We start from the raw sequence: 15,059 nt of genomic DNA, 5'->3' as shown, positions 1-15,059 counted from the left end.
TTAAGGTAAAAAAGCCCCACCGTACAAAATAGGTTGTACTATAAGTACAACTTAACTCCTATAAGTAAGTCTGAACTGCGTGGGGTCGCGCAGTTAAGTTAGGTTAGGTTTGCGGCCCCAAGCCGTACTTAAGGAGACGAATTCGCGAAATCCTCTCCAGGGGAAGTGACTACTCTCCGGACATAATGAAAGAGAAGTGACCAGTCTCTGGACATAATGAAAGAGAAGTGACCAGTCTCTGGACATAATGAAAGAGAAGTGACCAGTCTCCGGACATAATGAAAGAGAAGTGACCAGTCTCCGGACATAACGTAAGAGAAGTGACCAGTCTCCGGACATAACGTAAGAGAAGTGACCAGTCTCCGGACATAACGTAAGAGAAGTGACCAGTCTCCGGACATAACGTAAGAGAAGTGACCAGTCTCCGGACATAACGTAAGAGAAGTGACCAGTCTCCGGACATAACGTAAGAGAAGTGACCAGTCTCCGGACATAACGTAAGAGAAGTGACCAGTCTCCGGACATAACGTAAGAGAAGTGACCAGTCTCCGGACATAACGTAAGAGAAGTGACCAGTCTCCGGACATAACGTAAGAGAAGTGACCAGTCTCCGGACATAACGTAAGAGAAGTGACCAGTCTCCGGACATAACGTAAGAGAAGTGACCAGTCTCCGGACATAACGTAAGAGAAGTGACCAGTCTCCGGACATAACGTAAGAGAAGTGACCAGTCTCCGGACATAACGTAAGAGAAGTGACCAGTCTCCGGACATAACGTAAGAGAAGTGACCAGTCTCCGGACATAACGTAAGAGAAGTGACCAGTCTCCGGACATAACGTAAGAGAAGTGACCAGTCTCCGGACATAACGTAAGTGGAGTGACCAGTCTCCGGACATAACGTAAGTGGAGTCTTATTTTATTAACTCTTTTTTTTTCATTTTTCCAGGTGTGGCGGCGGCGTAATAGAGCAGCATGTCAGGTAAGATAAAAGAACGTGGTCATCATTCAGCTGGCAGGCAGGCAGGCAGGCAGGCAGGCTGGCAGGCAGGCAGGCAGGCTGGCAGGCAGGCTGGCAGGCAGGCAGGCAGGCAGGCAGGCAGGCTGGCAGGCTGGCAGGCAGGCTGGCAGGCAGGCTGGCAGGCAGGCTGGCAGGCTGGCAGGCAGGCTGGCAGGCAGGCAGGCAGGCAGGCAGGCTGGCAGGCAGGCAGGCAGACAGGCTGGCAGGCTGGCAGGCAGGCAGGCAGGCAGGCTGGCAGGCTGGCAGGCAGGCAGGCAGGCAGGCAGGCAGGCAGGCTGGCAGGCTGGCAGGCAGGCAGGCAGGCTGGCAGGCTGGCAGGCAGGCAGGCAGGCAGGCTGGCAGGCTGGCAGGCAGGCTGGCAGGCAGGCTGGCAGGCAGGCAGGCAGGCAGGCTGGCAGGCTGGCAGGCAGGCTGGCAGGCAGGCTGGCAGGCAGGCTGGCAGGCTGGCAGGCAGGCAGGCTGGCAGGCAGGCAGGCAGGCAGGCAGGCTGGCAGGCAGGCAGGCAGGCAGGCAGGCTGGCAGGCAGGCAGGCAGGCTGGCAGGCAGGCAGGCAGGCTGGCAGGCTGGCAGGCAGGCTGGCAGGCAGGCTGGCAGGCAGGCTGGCAGGCTGGCAGGCAGGCTGGCAGGCAGGCAGGCAGGCAGGCAGGCTGGCAGGCTGGCAGGCAGGCAGGCAGGCAGGCTGGCAGGCAGGCAGGCTGGCAGGCTGGCAGGCAGGCTGGCAGGCAGGCAGGCAGGCTGGCAGGCTGGCAGGCAGGCTGGCAGGCTGGCAGGCAGGCAGGCAGGCTGGCAGGCAGGCAGGCAGGCTGGCAGGCTGGCAGGCAGGCTGGCAGGCTGGCAGGCAGGCAGGCAGGCAGGCAGGCAGGCTGGCAGGCAGGCTGGCAGGCAGGCAGCTAGGTAGGTAGGCAGGCAGCTAGGTAGGTAGGCAGGCAGGCAGGCAGGCAGGCTGGCAGGCAGGCAGGCAGGCAGGCAGGCAGGCTGGCAGGCAGGCAAGCAGGCAGGCAGGCAGCTAGGTAGGTAGGCAGGCAGGCAGGCAGGCAAGCAGGCAGGCAGGCAGGCAGACAGGCAGGCAGGCAGGCAGGCAGGCAGGCAGGCAGGCAGGCAGCTAGGTAGGCAGGCAGGCAGGCAGGCAGGCAAGCAGACAGGCAGGCAGGCAGGCAGGCAGGTAGGCAGGCAGGCAGGCAGGCAGGCAGGCAGGCAAGCAGGCAGGCAAGCAGGCAGGCTGGCTGGCAGGCAGGCAGGCAAGCAGGCAGGCAGGCAGGCAGGCAGGCAGGCAAGCAGGCAGGCAGGCAGGCAAGCAGGCAGGTAAGCAGGCAGGCTGGCTGGCAGGCAGGCAAGCAGGCAGGCAGGCAAGCAGGCAGGCAGGCAGGCAGCTAGGTAGGTAGGCAGGCAGGGAGGGAGGCAGGCAGGCAGGCAGCTAGGTAGGTAGGCAGGCAGGGAGGGAGGCAGGCAGGCAGGCAGGCAGGCAGGCAGGCAGGCAGGCAGGCAGGCAGGCAGCTAGGTAGGTAGGCAGGCAGGGAGGGAGGCAGGCAGGCAGGCAGCTAGGTAGGTAGGCAGGCAGGGAGGGAGGGAGGCAGGCAGGCAGGCAGGCAGGCAGGCAGGCAGGCAGGCAGGCAGGCAGGCAGGCAGACCAGCAGGCAGGCAGGCAGGCAGACCAGCAGGCAGGCAGGCAGGCAGGCAGACCAGCAGGCAGGCAGGCAGGCAGACCAGCAGGCAGGCAGGCAGGCAGACCAGCAGGCAGGCAGGCAGGCAGGCAGGCAGGCAGGCAGGCAGGCAGACCAGCAGGCAGGCAGGCAGGCAGGCAGGCAGGGAGGCAGGCAGGCAGGCAGGCAGGCAGGCAGGCAGGCAGGCAGGCAGGCAGGCAGGCAGGCAGGCAGGCAGGCAGGCAAGCGGTAAGATATTGGTAACAATGTAAAAGTGCTGTCAACACCACACGAATTTGGACTGGCAAAGTGACTGTCTATTGTTAGTTTAACAACAGTACAGTAACTGTGTATACTGTTCTATTGTTAGTTTAACAACAGCACAGTTAGTGTACAGTGTTTTGTTATGGAGTAATCACTGGAATCTCTTGAGTATGTGTAGCTCTCTCTCTCTCTCTCTCTCTCTCTCTCTCTCTCTCTCTCTCTCTCTCTCTCTCTCTCTCTCTCTCTCTCTCTCTCTCTCACTCCAAGACTGCTGTGAAGATCGAGGAGGACAGGTGGTCCTCAGCACCTGCAGGTTCCCAGGTGCTCCCACGGGGCAAGGTGCCGGCCGGCACCCGGGTGATAAGGCACCCGGGTGCCACCTACCCTCCCCGCCCCCCCCCCCCTCCCTGGCATCCATTCACATCCGTCCAGCTGTCTCATCAGCGATAGAAACGTGGACAGTTGATCACCACGACTGTTGATCCTCAGACATTGAAGAGTGCAGGGAGCAGTTTTGGGGCCTGGCGGCTGAGTCGACAGCGCTCGGGGTACGTAGTCCTTTTTGCGCTACCGCTCACAGGATGAGTATGGGGTGCACAATAAACTAGCCGCCTCCGTTGGCAACAATCAATAACGTAGTCCTATGGTCCGGGGTTCGATTCCGGGCGACGGCGGAAACAGATGGGCAGAGTTTCTTTTCACCCCGATGTTCCTGTTCACCTAGCAGTAAATAGGTACCTGGGAGTTAGACAGCTGCTACGGGGCCCCCTTTTTGGAGCCCCCCCCCCCGGTCCACCCCTGTCCTACACTCCCCCCCGGTCCCTCCCGGTCCCCCCCCCGGACCCACCCTCAGGGATGAGCAACAACAACAACAACAACAACAACTCCGATCTTAAGAAGTGTCTTGGTGAATAAAGATGTGGTCACGTCAGGTGGCCAGGGACTTAATATCCGCCTCTAAGGGTGTTCTTACGGGGCTATTCATACCCGTGCCACCTCTTTGGGTAGCTTCATCTTCATCAATCATCTATGAGACACACGGCCACGATTCCTCATGCACTCAAGTCTCCACTCGCGAAACCTGTCCATCTTTTCTCAATCATGGCGGCTTTGTTTACATTTATTAAACAGTGTATGAGCACCGAAGCACTACGAGGTTGTTTATAACAATAACAACCTTGGATTGTGAAGTTTCCCAGCTTGTAAACTGTTTAATAAATGTAAACAAAGCCGCCATTGATTGAGGAAAGATGCACAGGTTTCGTAAGAGGGGGACGTAAATATCTGATAAATCTTGGCAAGTAGCACTTAGACGGGACACGAGGACAAGGAGCTGCGATATAAGAACCTCTCACACACTCACAGCTCCCTGACAAGAGGGAGCCAGCTTAGCTTAGCTGCCAACACCCACACATGGTGTCAGCAAGGCGGACAGCCCGCCTGCTTTCATACCTCTCACTGTATTTCCCACTTCTATACTTCCCTTCACCTATGTCTCTCCTTCTTCTTTACTCCTCTCCCCCCTCCCCCCCTTCCCCCAAAAAAATTAAAACCAATTTTTTTTTTATTATTATTATTTTCTACCACAGACATGGCCAGACATTTACAATGCTAACCAGCATATATACATTTTCTTCTGTCCTCCAAGCAAAGGAGCGACGCACAGACATCTGAACCACCGGGAATCGAACCCATAACCGCAGTGGTTACAGAAGGGGGTGGTGATGTTCGGTCACTGTAGCCAGCCATTACAGTGTTATCTCACTGTATCGCTATCATTCCCAGACAGGTGTATGTGGGGTCTTCTGGCTATCTTGTGGAAACAGATGATGATAGCAGGACCTTAAGATAAGGTATCTTTAATATGAGGCTGTTGACGGCAACCGGGTAAACTGCTCCATTACCGGGGTAAACTGTTCCATTACCTGGTAAACTGCCCCATTACCGGGGTACACCGTTCCATTACCGGGTAAACCGCTCCATTGCCGGGTAAACTGTTCCATTACCGGGGTACACCGCTCCATTGCCGGATAAACTGTTCCATTACCGGGGTACACCGCTCCATTATCGGGTAAACCGCTCCATTGCCGGGTAAACTGTTCCATTACCGGGTAAACTGTTCCATTACCGGGGTACACCGCTCCATTATCGGGTAAACTGCTCCATTACCGGGTAAACTGCTCCATTACCGGGTAAACTGTTCCATTACCGGGGTACACCGCTCCATTATCGGGTAAACCGCTCCATTGCCGGTTAAACTGTTCCATTACCGGGTAAACTGTTCCATTACCGGGGTACACCGCTCCATTATCGGGTAAACCGCTCCATTGCCCGTTAAACTGTTCCATTACCGGGTAAACTGTTCCATTATCGGGTAAACTGCTCCATTACCGGGGTACACCGCTCCATTATCGGGTAAACCGCTCCATTGCCGGGTAAACTGTTCCATTACCGGGTAAACTGTTCCATTACCGGGGTACACCGCTCCATTATCGGGTAAACTGCTCCATTACCGGGTAAACTGCTCCATTACCGGGTAAACTGTTCCATTACCGGGGTACACCGCTCCATTATCGGGTAAACCGCTCCATTGCCGGTTAAACTGTTCCATTACCGGGTAAACTGTTCCATTACCGGGGTACACCGCTCCATTATCGGGTAAACCGCTCCATTGCCCGTTAAACTGTTCCATTACCGGGTAAACTGTTCCATTATCGGGTAAACTGCTCCATTACCGGGTAAACTGCTCCATTACCGGGTAAACTGTCCCATTGCCGGGTAAACTGTTCCATTACCGGGTAAACTGTTCAATTACCGGGGTACACCGCTCCATTATCGGGTAAACTGCTCCATTACCGGGTAAACTGCTCCATTACCGGGTAAACTGTTCCATTACCGGGGTACACCGCTCCATTATCGGGTAAACCGCTCCATTGCCGGTTAAACTGTTCCATTACCGGGTAAACTGTTCCATTACCGGGGTACACCGCTCAATTATCGGGTAAACCGCTCCATTGCCCGTTAAACTGTTCCATTACCGGGTAAACTGTTCCATTATCGGGTAAACTGCTCCATTACCGGGTAAACTGCTCCATTACCGGGTAAACTGTCCCATTACCAGGTAAACTGTTCCATTACCGGGTAAACTGTTCCATTACCGGGGTACACCGCTCCATTATCGGGTAAACCGCTCCATTACCGGGTAAACTGCTCCATTACCGGGTAAACTGCTCCATTACCGGGTAAACTGTTCCATTACCGGGGTACACCGCTCCATTATCGGGTAAACCGCTCCATTATCGGGTAAACCGATACATTACCGGGGTAAACCGCTCCATTACCGGGTAAACTGCTTCATTACCGGGTAAACTGTTCCATTACCGGGTAAACCGCTCCATTGCCGGGGTAAACTGCTCCGTTACCAGGTAAACTGCTCCATTACCGGGTAAACTACTAAATTACCGAGAAAACTGCATTAACAGTATTGTCCTTGACTCACAATCTAGGATCCCGGGTTCGAATCCAATCCCGGACAGAAATGGTTGGGCATGTTTCCTTTCACCTAATGCCCCTGTTCACCCAGCAGTCAATAGGTACCCGGGAGTTAGTCAACTGTTGTGGGCTTGCATCTTTGGGGTGTAGGGGGGGGGTCAGTGGTTGGACCTGGGGGGGGGGGAGAGGGATCTCGATACAAGTCTTAAGATATATATTCACAGGCTTCCTGCCCCCGACAAGATGAATTCTGGTCAATTATCATCTTATTTAATCTATATTTGTGGCTATGCTTTAATATATATATATATATATATATATATATATATATATATATATATATATATATATATATATATATATATATATATATATATATATATATATTCCGTTAAAGTTCTTTAAACCATTTAAATGGTTTCGTAAACGTGGTCTAATGGTCTAATTACTAGTCCGAATCAGTGCTTAGATGAGCGACCTCACCCCCATCAGCCCCCCCACTCCCCCAACCAACAATCTTCCCCCCCCCCCCCCCAGTGGACGCGGACGTCTGGGAGTAGATTGTAATTGACAGCAGTTGAGTTGGTTGTGTGAGAGAGAGAGGAGACGGGCTACGCTGACGACGCTGCCACCACATACCTCCAGCGGCCATGATCCTCCTTGGTAAGTGTGGGAGACGGGAGTGTTGGTAGTGGGAGGGGATATGCGGGTGGCTCTCTGGGGGCCCTTTGTGCTTGCACAGGTTATAGGGTCTTCCCCCGGGGGAGTGTGGCACCTCTGGTCACGGCATTTTGGTATATCAGCCTGGCACTCCGGGCTACGGAGACGAGAGAGGTTACCACCTCTCCGTAGCGTGCAGTCGCAAGTCCACAGATCTCCAGTATCAGCTAATGATACTGGTAATGGCTCCAAAGTTGTTGTTACAGATTCAGCTATTCGGAACAAGTTCCAAGTAGCACGGGCTATGGTGAGCCCGTAGTGGACTTACCTGGCACAAGAGCGGTACTGTGTGGCTCCAAAGGGCCACTACTTACGGGCTATTCATGCCCGTGCCACCTTTTGGGTGGCTTAATATTCATCAGTCAGTCGCCTACGAAGACACAGCCCCAAAGACCCGTCAGGTTCATGAAATAGTTACGCAAGGACTTCAGTCCCGCTCCTGTGCCTGGTATGTCCACTACGGGCTCACCATAGCCCGTGCTACTTGGAACTTTTGTTCCGAGTAGCTGAATCTAAAACAACAACAACAAAACAAGCACTTACGAACCTGTCCCTCTTTTTTTCAATCTTTGGCGGCTTTGTTTACAATTATTAAACAGTTAATGAGCTCCGAACCACCAGGAGGCTGTTTATAACAATAACAACAGTTAATTGGGAAGTTTTCATGGTTGTAAACTGTTTAATAAATGTAACCAAAGCCGTCAAAGATTGAGGAAAGATGTACACGTTCGTAAATACTTGCGTAACTGCTTCGTGAATCAGGCAGGAAAGGTTTGTCACAGACGAGGCTGCGAGAGTTCAATTCTCCAAACCAATAGACCGGAGCCCTTGTAAAGGTCGCATGTATATCGATGGTGTATATTCGGTACCCTTGTTACAGTATAACCTATGGCTTCAATCATGGTGTCTCTAATTAGAGCAAAAATAAGAATAAAAGACTTATTGTCAACAACACAAAAGGCAAGACTTATCTTTTGTTTAGTTTTGGCTACAATTATAACCTAGGCTCTCTTGGATGGTGTTACGATTCAGACATTATTGCTTTCAAAATTAAATACAGCTACTCATATACAAATTAAACAAAAAACGGCTAAATAATTAAGCAAATTGATAAATAGAATTTTATAATCTGATCTGATAGCCACAAGTAGCTTGTAGTAATTGAGACATTCACAGTGATGAACCTTGTGGACTGTTCAGTATTCAGGCTCAAATTTGAACTGTATTGTAGTGAAGTATGAACTTATATAACCCAGATGCATGTCCCATCGTACCCAAGAGTGCTCGCATCCCTAGTTTGAAACTTAACGTATTTTGAAACCTAACGTATTTTGAAACATAACGTATTTTGAAACATAACGTATTTTGAAACATAACGTATATAGAAACATAACGTATTTAGAAACATAACGTATTTTGAAACATAACGTATTTTGAAACATAACGTATTTTGAAACATAACGTATTTTGAAACATAATGCATTTAGAAACCTGATGCATTTAGAAACAATGCATTTAGAAACCTGATGCATTTAAAAACATAATGCGTTTAGAAACCTGATATATTTAGAAACATAATGCATTTAGAAACAATGCATTTAGAAACAATGCATTTAGAAACATAATGCATTTAGAAGCCTGATGCATTTAGAAGCCTAACGCTTTTAAACAAATGCATTTTGAAGCCTAGCGTATTTTGAGGATGGGAGAATACACATTCAAAGGATCTGTAATTAGCTGACAGTGTGCATTAACGGTGTGCATTAATGCATTATAAGGTGTGAAGGATAGATTACTGTAATTATCACCGTTGAGGTTTGGAAAAGACCTTTTGTGCCCTCTGTAATCCTTTTTACGCTACCACTCACAGGATGGGTATGGGGTGCACAATAAACTAGTCGCCGGACCGGATACATGACCAACGAGGCTGTGATTTACGCGTCAGGCTTCGAGCAGCTACGTCATACTTAGAGCATACCTGAAGAATGTTTCGAGAGTTGAGCCCGGCCTGAGGTCAGGCTCGACTTATGATAACTTGATCCAACAGGCTGTTTGTTATGATTAACTCTTTAATAACTGTAAACATAGCTGACATAATTATTAAAAGATGTAGAGGTTTCGTTAGTGAGTGCGCAAATGCTGGACGAATCCTGGTCGAGATCTCGTAACTGTGAAACTTACATATTGACTGTGACTGGATTGGACAATCTTGAAATCTCTTGGTGACTTTGCTTAAGGGGAGATAGGTAATCTTGGGACATCTTGGAAGGTTTGTGCTGTTTGGCCCTTTATCATTGATTGAGACGACAACACTCTTCTCTACTGTTGGATCTTCATTCCCGTTGTCGGGGACAGGAAGCCTGTGTGTGTGTGTGTGTATATATGTATATATATATATATATATATATATATATATATATATATATATATATATATATATATATATATATATATATATATATATATATATCCAGGATGCAACCCCACAACAGTTGCCTAACTCCCAGGTACCTATTTACTGTTAGGTGAACAGACACATTAGGTGAAAGGAAATGTACCCAACCATTTCTGTTCCGGCCGGGAATTGAACCCTGGATCCGCGATTATGAATTGAGAACGAAGCCAATAGTACCTACTGGACTTCAGGAAACTAACGACTCCTATCATCTTAACGACTGGAGAAAATTGAGTACTGACACCACAGGCTGTAGTAGATATGGGGGCCTGCGGGCCGCTGCAAGCAACAGCCTGTTGAACCAAGATATCACAAGTCGAACCTTGCCTCAGGCCGGGCTCGGGGAGTAGAAGAACTCCTAAAACCCTCCACAGGTAAGCTCCAGGTAAACCACAAGGTAAGAGGGCAGTAATAACCCTCCAGAGGTTGATAGGACTTAAGTCCAAAACCAAAGTCCTGCAAGAGAGTCACTTTTCCTGCACATAAACATCTTTAATATTATTCTCATATTACAAGCCGAAGAATAGACTGTCTTGTCTGATCTATCTACTTAGATAATTCTGGGGTGTGTTCTGGGGGCACAAAGCCAGGGTAGGTTGATACGGTGGAGAAGCTGTTACCCATGCAGCAGGTCACTTCAAGATGACCTGGGCACATTTCCAAACTGGTGTGCCCGATATTTTCTAGCATTCTTAGGTAGCAGGGATGTCTCAAGTTATCTTGAAAGTTATTGGCGCCGGAGTGTTATCAGTGAGACGACAGCCTCCCTGCTTGAGGACCCCTTTCTCAGTTATCTTCCTTATCTCTTATGGGGATCTCCAACATCAGTGGCCGTATATAGTGTAGTTACGCCCGTGATATATTTCTTGCTGGTAATTGTGACACTCTTTTTCCTGGAGTGTGTGTGGGGGGGGGGGGGGTCTTCTCCTCAAGCTTGGAGTATAACTTGGAGTGTGTTCTTGGAGTTCTTCTGTCCCTCAGACTTGGAGTGTGTTCTGGGAGTTCTTCTGTTCCTCAGACTTGGAGTGTGTTCTGGGAGTTCTTCTGTTCCTCAGACTTGGAGTGTGTTCTGGGAGTTCTTCTGTTCCTCAGACTTGGAGTGTGTTCTGGGAGTTCTTCTGTTCCTCAGACTTGGAGTGTGTTCTGGGAGTTCTTCTGTTCCTCAGACTTGGAGTGTGTTCTGGGAGTTCTTCTGTTCCTCAGACTTGGAGTGTGTTCTGGGAGTTCTTCTGTTCCTCAGACTTGGAGTATAACTTGGAGTGTGTTCTGGGAGTTCTTCTGTTCCTCAAACTTGGAGTATAACTTGGAGTGTATTCTGGGAGTTCTTCTGTTCCTCAAACTTGGAGTATACCTTGGAGTGTGTTGTGGGGGTTCTCCTCCTCAAACTTGGAGTATACCTTGGAGTGGGTTGTGGGGGTTGTTCACTTCAAACTTGGAGTATACCTTGGAGTGTGTTGTGGGGGTTCTCCTCCTCAAACTTGGAGTATACCTTGGAGTGGGTTGTGGGGGTTGTTCACTTCAACCTTGGAGTATACCTTGGAGTGTGTTCTAGGAGAACAATCTTAAGTAACCTAACTCCCACACCAGCAACAGAACAAGTGACTGCCGAAGCGCACATAAAGAACGCAGACGACACAACACGAGGAAAACAGTAACGGAAGCACTTAAGCAAACACGACTGTCCCTGCAAAGAAAATAATAATTCAAACAAGGAGATTGAAGAAATAGAAGAGAGACTTAAACAAGCAGTTTAGACGTAAACAAACAGTAGCCCCGTTTCTCCATTATATAAACTAATGGAGAAATTCAATTATATCCAAAGGTCATACACGAGATAAAGAAAATTCCAAAATATTTCTTCACATTTGCGAATTCAATCAAGAACAGTTAGGCCTATGCTTACAATTGAAGATTCATGCACAGGACGACAAAGAAATTAGTGAAATCCTAAAAATCAGAATGAGGTTGTGTTTAACACAGCCTGGTCCGGGGACCGGGCCGCGGGGACGTTGAGCCCCGAAATCATCGCAAGGTAGTAGTAGGCATCCATCAGTCTCAGGAGACTATGGAGCTGCGCTCTGGTTGTTGGTCTGGAGTGGCCTCTCCAGGGCACAAAGCCAGGGTAGGTTGATACGGTGGAGAAGCTGTTACCCATGCAGCAGGTCCCCCCCTCTCTCCACGGTGCCGAAAGTCTCCAATGGAAATTCCTTTCGCCAAACGCAAGATATCTGCATGGTAACACTCCAATAAACATGAGAGTTGAAGATCCGGACAGCTTCCTTATGGGTGACATTCAGCCCTCTAAGAATATAGCTGATATCAACACTAACACCAGATTTTGAAGAGAAATTGACAGCATGTCCATGCACTCAGCCAAGAGTCCAGACTCCTGGAATTCCAAATTAATAAAGACCTGTAGAGTGCCAGTAGCATAAGCATTTAATGTAGTTTAGAGAAAAATAGATTTGATACAGGCGAGATATCAGAAGCAATTGTATGAAAAACTGATATCTCCAGTTTTATGGAGAACAGTGACCTTCGCAATCCAGGACAACGTGGCTTTAGTGTGGAAAGATTCGCAGTTACTCAACCACTATGACAAATATCAAGACACATTCAGATCTCATAGGAAAACAAACATTTAAAAGATCTGGGAATAATGATGTCTGACGACCTAACGTTTAGGGAGCATAACCAAGCAAATATTGCGTCAGCCAGAAAAATGATAGGATGGATTACGAGAACTTTCAAATCCAGGGATCCCATCACAATGGTTGTACTACTATTCAAATCATTTGTGTTGTCCAGTCTTGAGTACTCTTCAGTACTCATTTTCCCTTTCCGAGCGAGAAAGATTTCTGAAATGCAGAAATTTTGTAGTTCGCTACTAGTTCGGAACTCTATTACCCATCTTTTGCGATATATCAAGGTTACATGAGTATATTGTGGTATTATATTTTGCGATATATGCCTGGTACAAGAGCTGGACAACTAACTGCAGATCGAAATGTTCACACAACATTTAAGGGCGATGACGATCGAGAGATCGGATGCTTCCGGCGTACCCGTGAAGGTTAATCACGAAGCCTAATGACAAAATGAATGACGCCTGTTTGAGGAAACTAATGTGCCTGGCGGCCAGTAGACACAGACCGGCAGATGATTTTGGAGCCCCAGGTGTCCCTCAGGGTGACGAACACCACCCCCGTCCCACACACAGAACACCAGGCAGCAAAGCCAAAAACTCGGCCCCCCAACTAAAGCGCAAAAGTCATCCAGTGCCCCCTGGCAGAGCAGAAGCCGGCCGCCCACCACGGCTGAGGGCACACCAGGAGCCCGCCAAGACCCGCCAACCCCCGCCATCTCTCGGCCAAGCCGGCGCCCGAACATCGTCACCCCGCCGGGAGAACCAGCCAGAACACGTTAAAACAATCTACCAACAATCCCGTGACCCAAGGCGACATGAGCGCCCGGCGTCGTAACACCGGACCGTGGAATAGGGGTGACAAACGACAGTAGCAAATCCAAAATCGCAAAACGGAATGTGATCCGGCGGCTTGGAGGCGGAGGAGGCGTCCAGACGTCCGCTCGTCGCCAAGGGTGAACCAAGAGTCCCCTGCAGATGGGAATGAATTGACCGGCAGTATGGCGATGTCAACAAAGTGTGACGTCATATATCACGTGCGTGTTGTGTCAACAAAGTGTGACGTCACCGTTCACGTGCGGTTACTCTGGACTTTGAATGGCTTAAACTGCAACGACTAATTTCCTACCTTTTGTTCGTTCCGGGAATCATTGTCCCCGCGGCCCGGTCTGTGACCAAGGCTGGTTAGCCAGGCTTTTAGACGCCGCTGCTCGCAGACTAACGTATGAATCACAGCCTGATTGATCAGGAATCCTTTGAAGTTGTTTACCAAGTTCCCTATCTGATGTTTTACACACAATTAAGCAGGCTGAGATGAAGAAAAATAGTGGTATGCTAATTTGAATAATGAATAATATATGTGTGTGTGTGGATCGGTTTTGAGAATTTCCAACACAGTAGGGGTCGCTCCAGTGTTTCCCTATCAGAACTTACCTATTAGTGAGGTGTAACTCTTGGTCACCGGCTTACTTGTACCTGTTGTGTTGTGGGACTGCAGTGGTTATGGTGCGTGCTGTGTGTGTGTAAATAGTGCTGTTCGCTCTTAGCTCCATTAAATTTTACTCCATTAGAAGGTCATTTATGAACTTTAATTTATTTCTAGATTGTGACTCTAGCCCTCGATTGCAAACATAATGGATTTTTTATGTTGTTTGCTTGTTACTTCTGGTGGGCTTTGAAAGTTCTATCCCTACATCATCACCCAGGGTGTGCTGCTCTGGCAGTGGTTCGTCCAGTTTTGGTAGTGGTACTGGTGCTGTGTAGTGTGGTGCTGGTGCTGTGTAGTGTGGTACTGGTGCTGTGTAGTGTGGTACTAGTGCTGTGTAGTGTGGTACTGGTGCTGTGTAGTGTGGTGCTGTGTAGTGTGGTACTGGTGCTGTGTAGTGTGGTACTGGTGCTGTGTAGTGTGGTACTGGTGCTGTGTAGTGTGGTACTAGTGCTGTGTAGTGTGGTACTGGTGCTGTGTAGTGTGGTACTGGTGTTGTGTAGTGTGGTACTGGTGCTGTGTAGTGTGGTACTGGTGCTGTGTAGTGTGGTACTAGTGCTGTGTAGTGTGGTACTGGTGCTGTGTAGTGTGGTACTGGTGCTGTGTAGTGTGGTACTGGTGCTGTGTAGTGTGGTACTGGTGCTGTGTAGTGTGGTACTGGTGCTGTGTAGTGTGGTACTGGTGCTGTGTAGTGTGGTAGGAAATCATACATCAGACAGCGAGCACGGGCGTCTAACAGCCTGGTTGATCCTTGGAACCATCTCAGGGTAATCTGACGGAATGTGTTTCTGAAGAGAAGATGAGTGAGATGTCTCGTAATTTATAATTTGGAAATATTTAAAGCCCAGGGCTCTTTCAACACCTTATTAACACCTATGGTGGCACCTCTGTGCCAGGAAGCCGATGGGGGTGAGCTGGAGTTACCTGTCCCGGGTCAATAGGAGCTGCCTCGTATGGACCAATAGGAACTGCCTCGTATGGACCAATAGGAGCTGCCTCGTATGGACCAATAGCAGCTGCCTCGTATGGACCAATAGCAGCTGCCTCGTATGGACCAATAACAGCTGCCTCGTATGGACCAATAGAAGCTGCCTCGTATGGACCAATAGAAGCTGCCTCGTATGGACCAATAGGAGCTGCCTCGTATGGACCAATAGAAGCTGCCTCGTATGGACCAATAGCAGCGGCCTCGTATGGGCCAATAGGGGCTGCCTCGTATGGACCAATAGGAGCTGCCTCGTATGGGCCAATAGGAGCTGCCTCGTATGGACCAATAGGAGCTGCCTCGTATGGGCCAATAGGAGCTGCCTCGTATGGGCCAATAGGAACTGCCTCGTAT

The 15,059-nt window shown here is 49.6% G+C and overlaps 1 protein-coding gene across 2 annotated transcripts in view; it reads left to right on the top strand.

The window, feature by feature from the left end:
• The first annotated feature begins 844 nt into the window (after positions 1-844).
• LOC123771947 (ETS domain-containing protein Elk-3) overlaps positions 845-15,059 on the top strand; it is a 62,226-nt gene continuing 48,011 nt past the window's right edge. The window contains exon 1 of one of the 2 annotated variants that reach the window (XM_069337720.1): positions 845-980. In XM_069337720.1, the coding sequence (XP_069193821.1) occupies positions 974-980 (7 nt within the window). In that variant the 5' untranslated portion in view covers positions 845-973. Of the gene's footprint in view, positions 981-6,952; positions 7,079-15,059 lie in introns of those variants that run through there. The other variant, XM_045764784.2, reaches the window with a different exon arrangement.

Source organism: Procambarus clarkii, chromosome 38 (assembly GCF_040958095.1).
Source record: "Procambarus clarkii isolate CNS0578487 chromosome 38, FALCON_Pclarkii_2.0, whole genome shotgun sequence".
NCBI classification, from domain to species: domain Eukaryota; kingdom Metazoa; phylum Arthropoda; class Malacostraca; order Decapoda; family Cambaridae; genus Procambarus; species Procambarus clarkii.
Note: the sequence above shows the minus strand (reverse complement) of the source record. Positions and strands in the feature narration are given on the sequence as shown.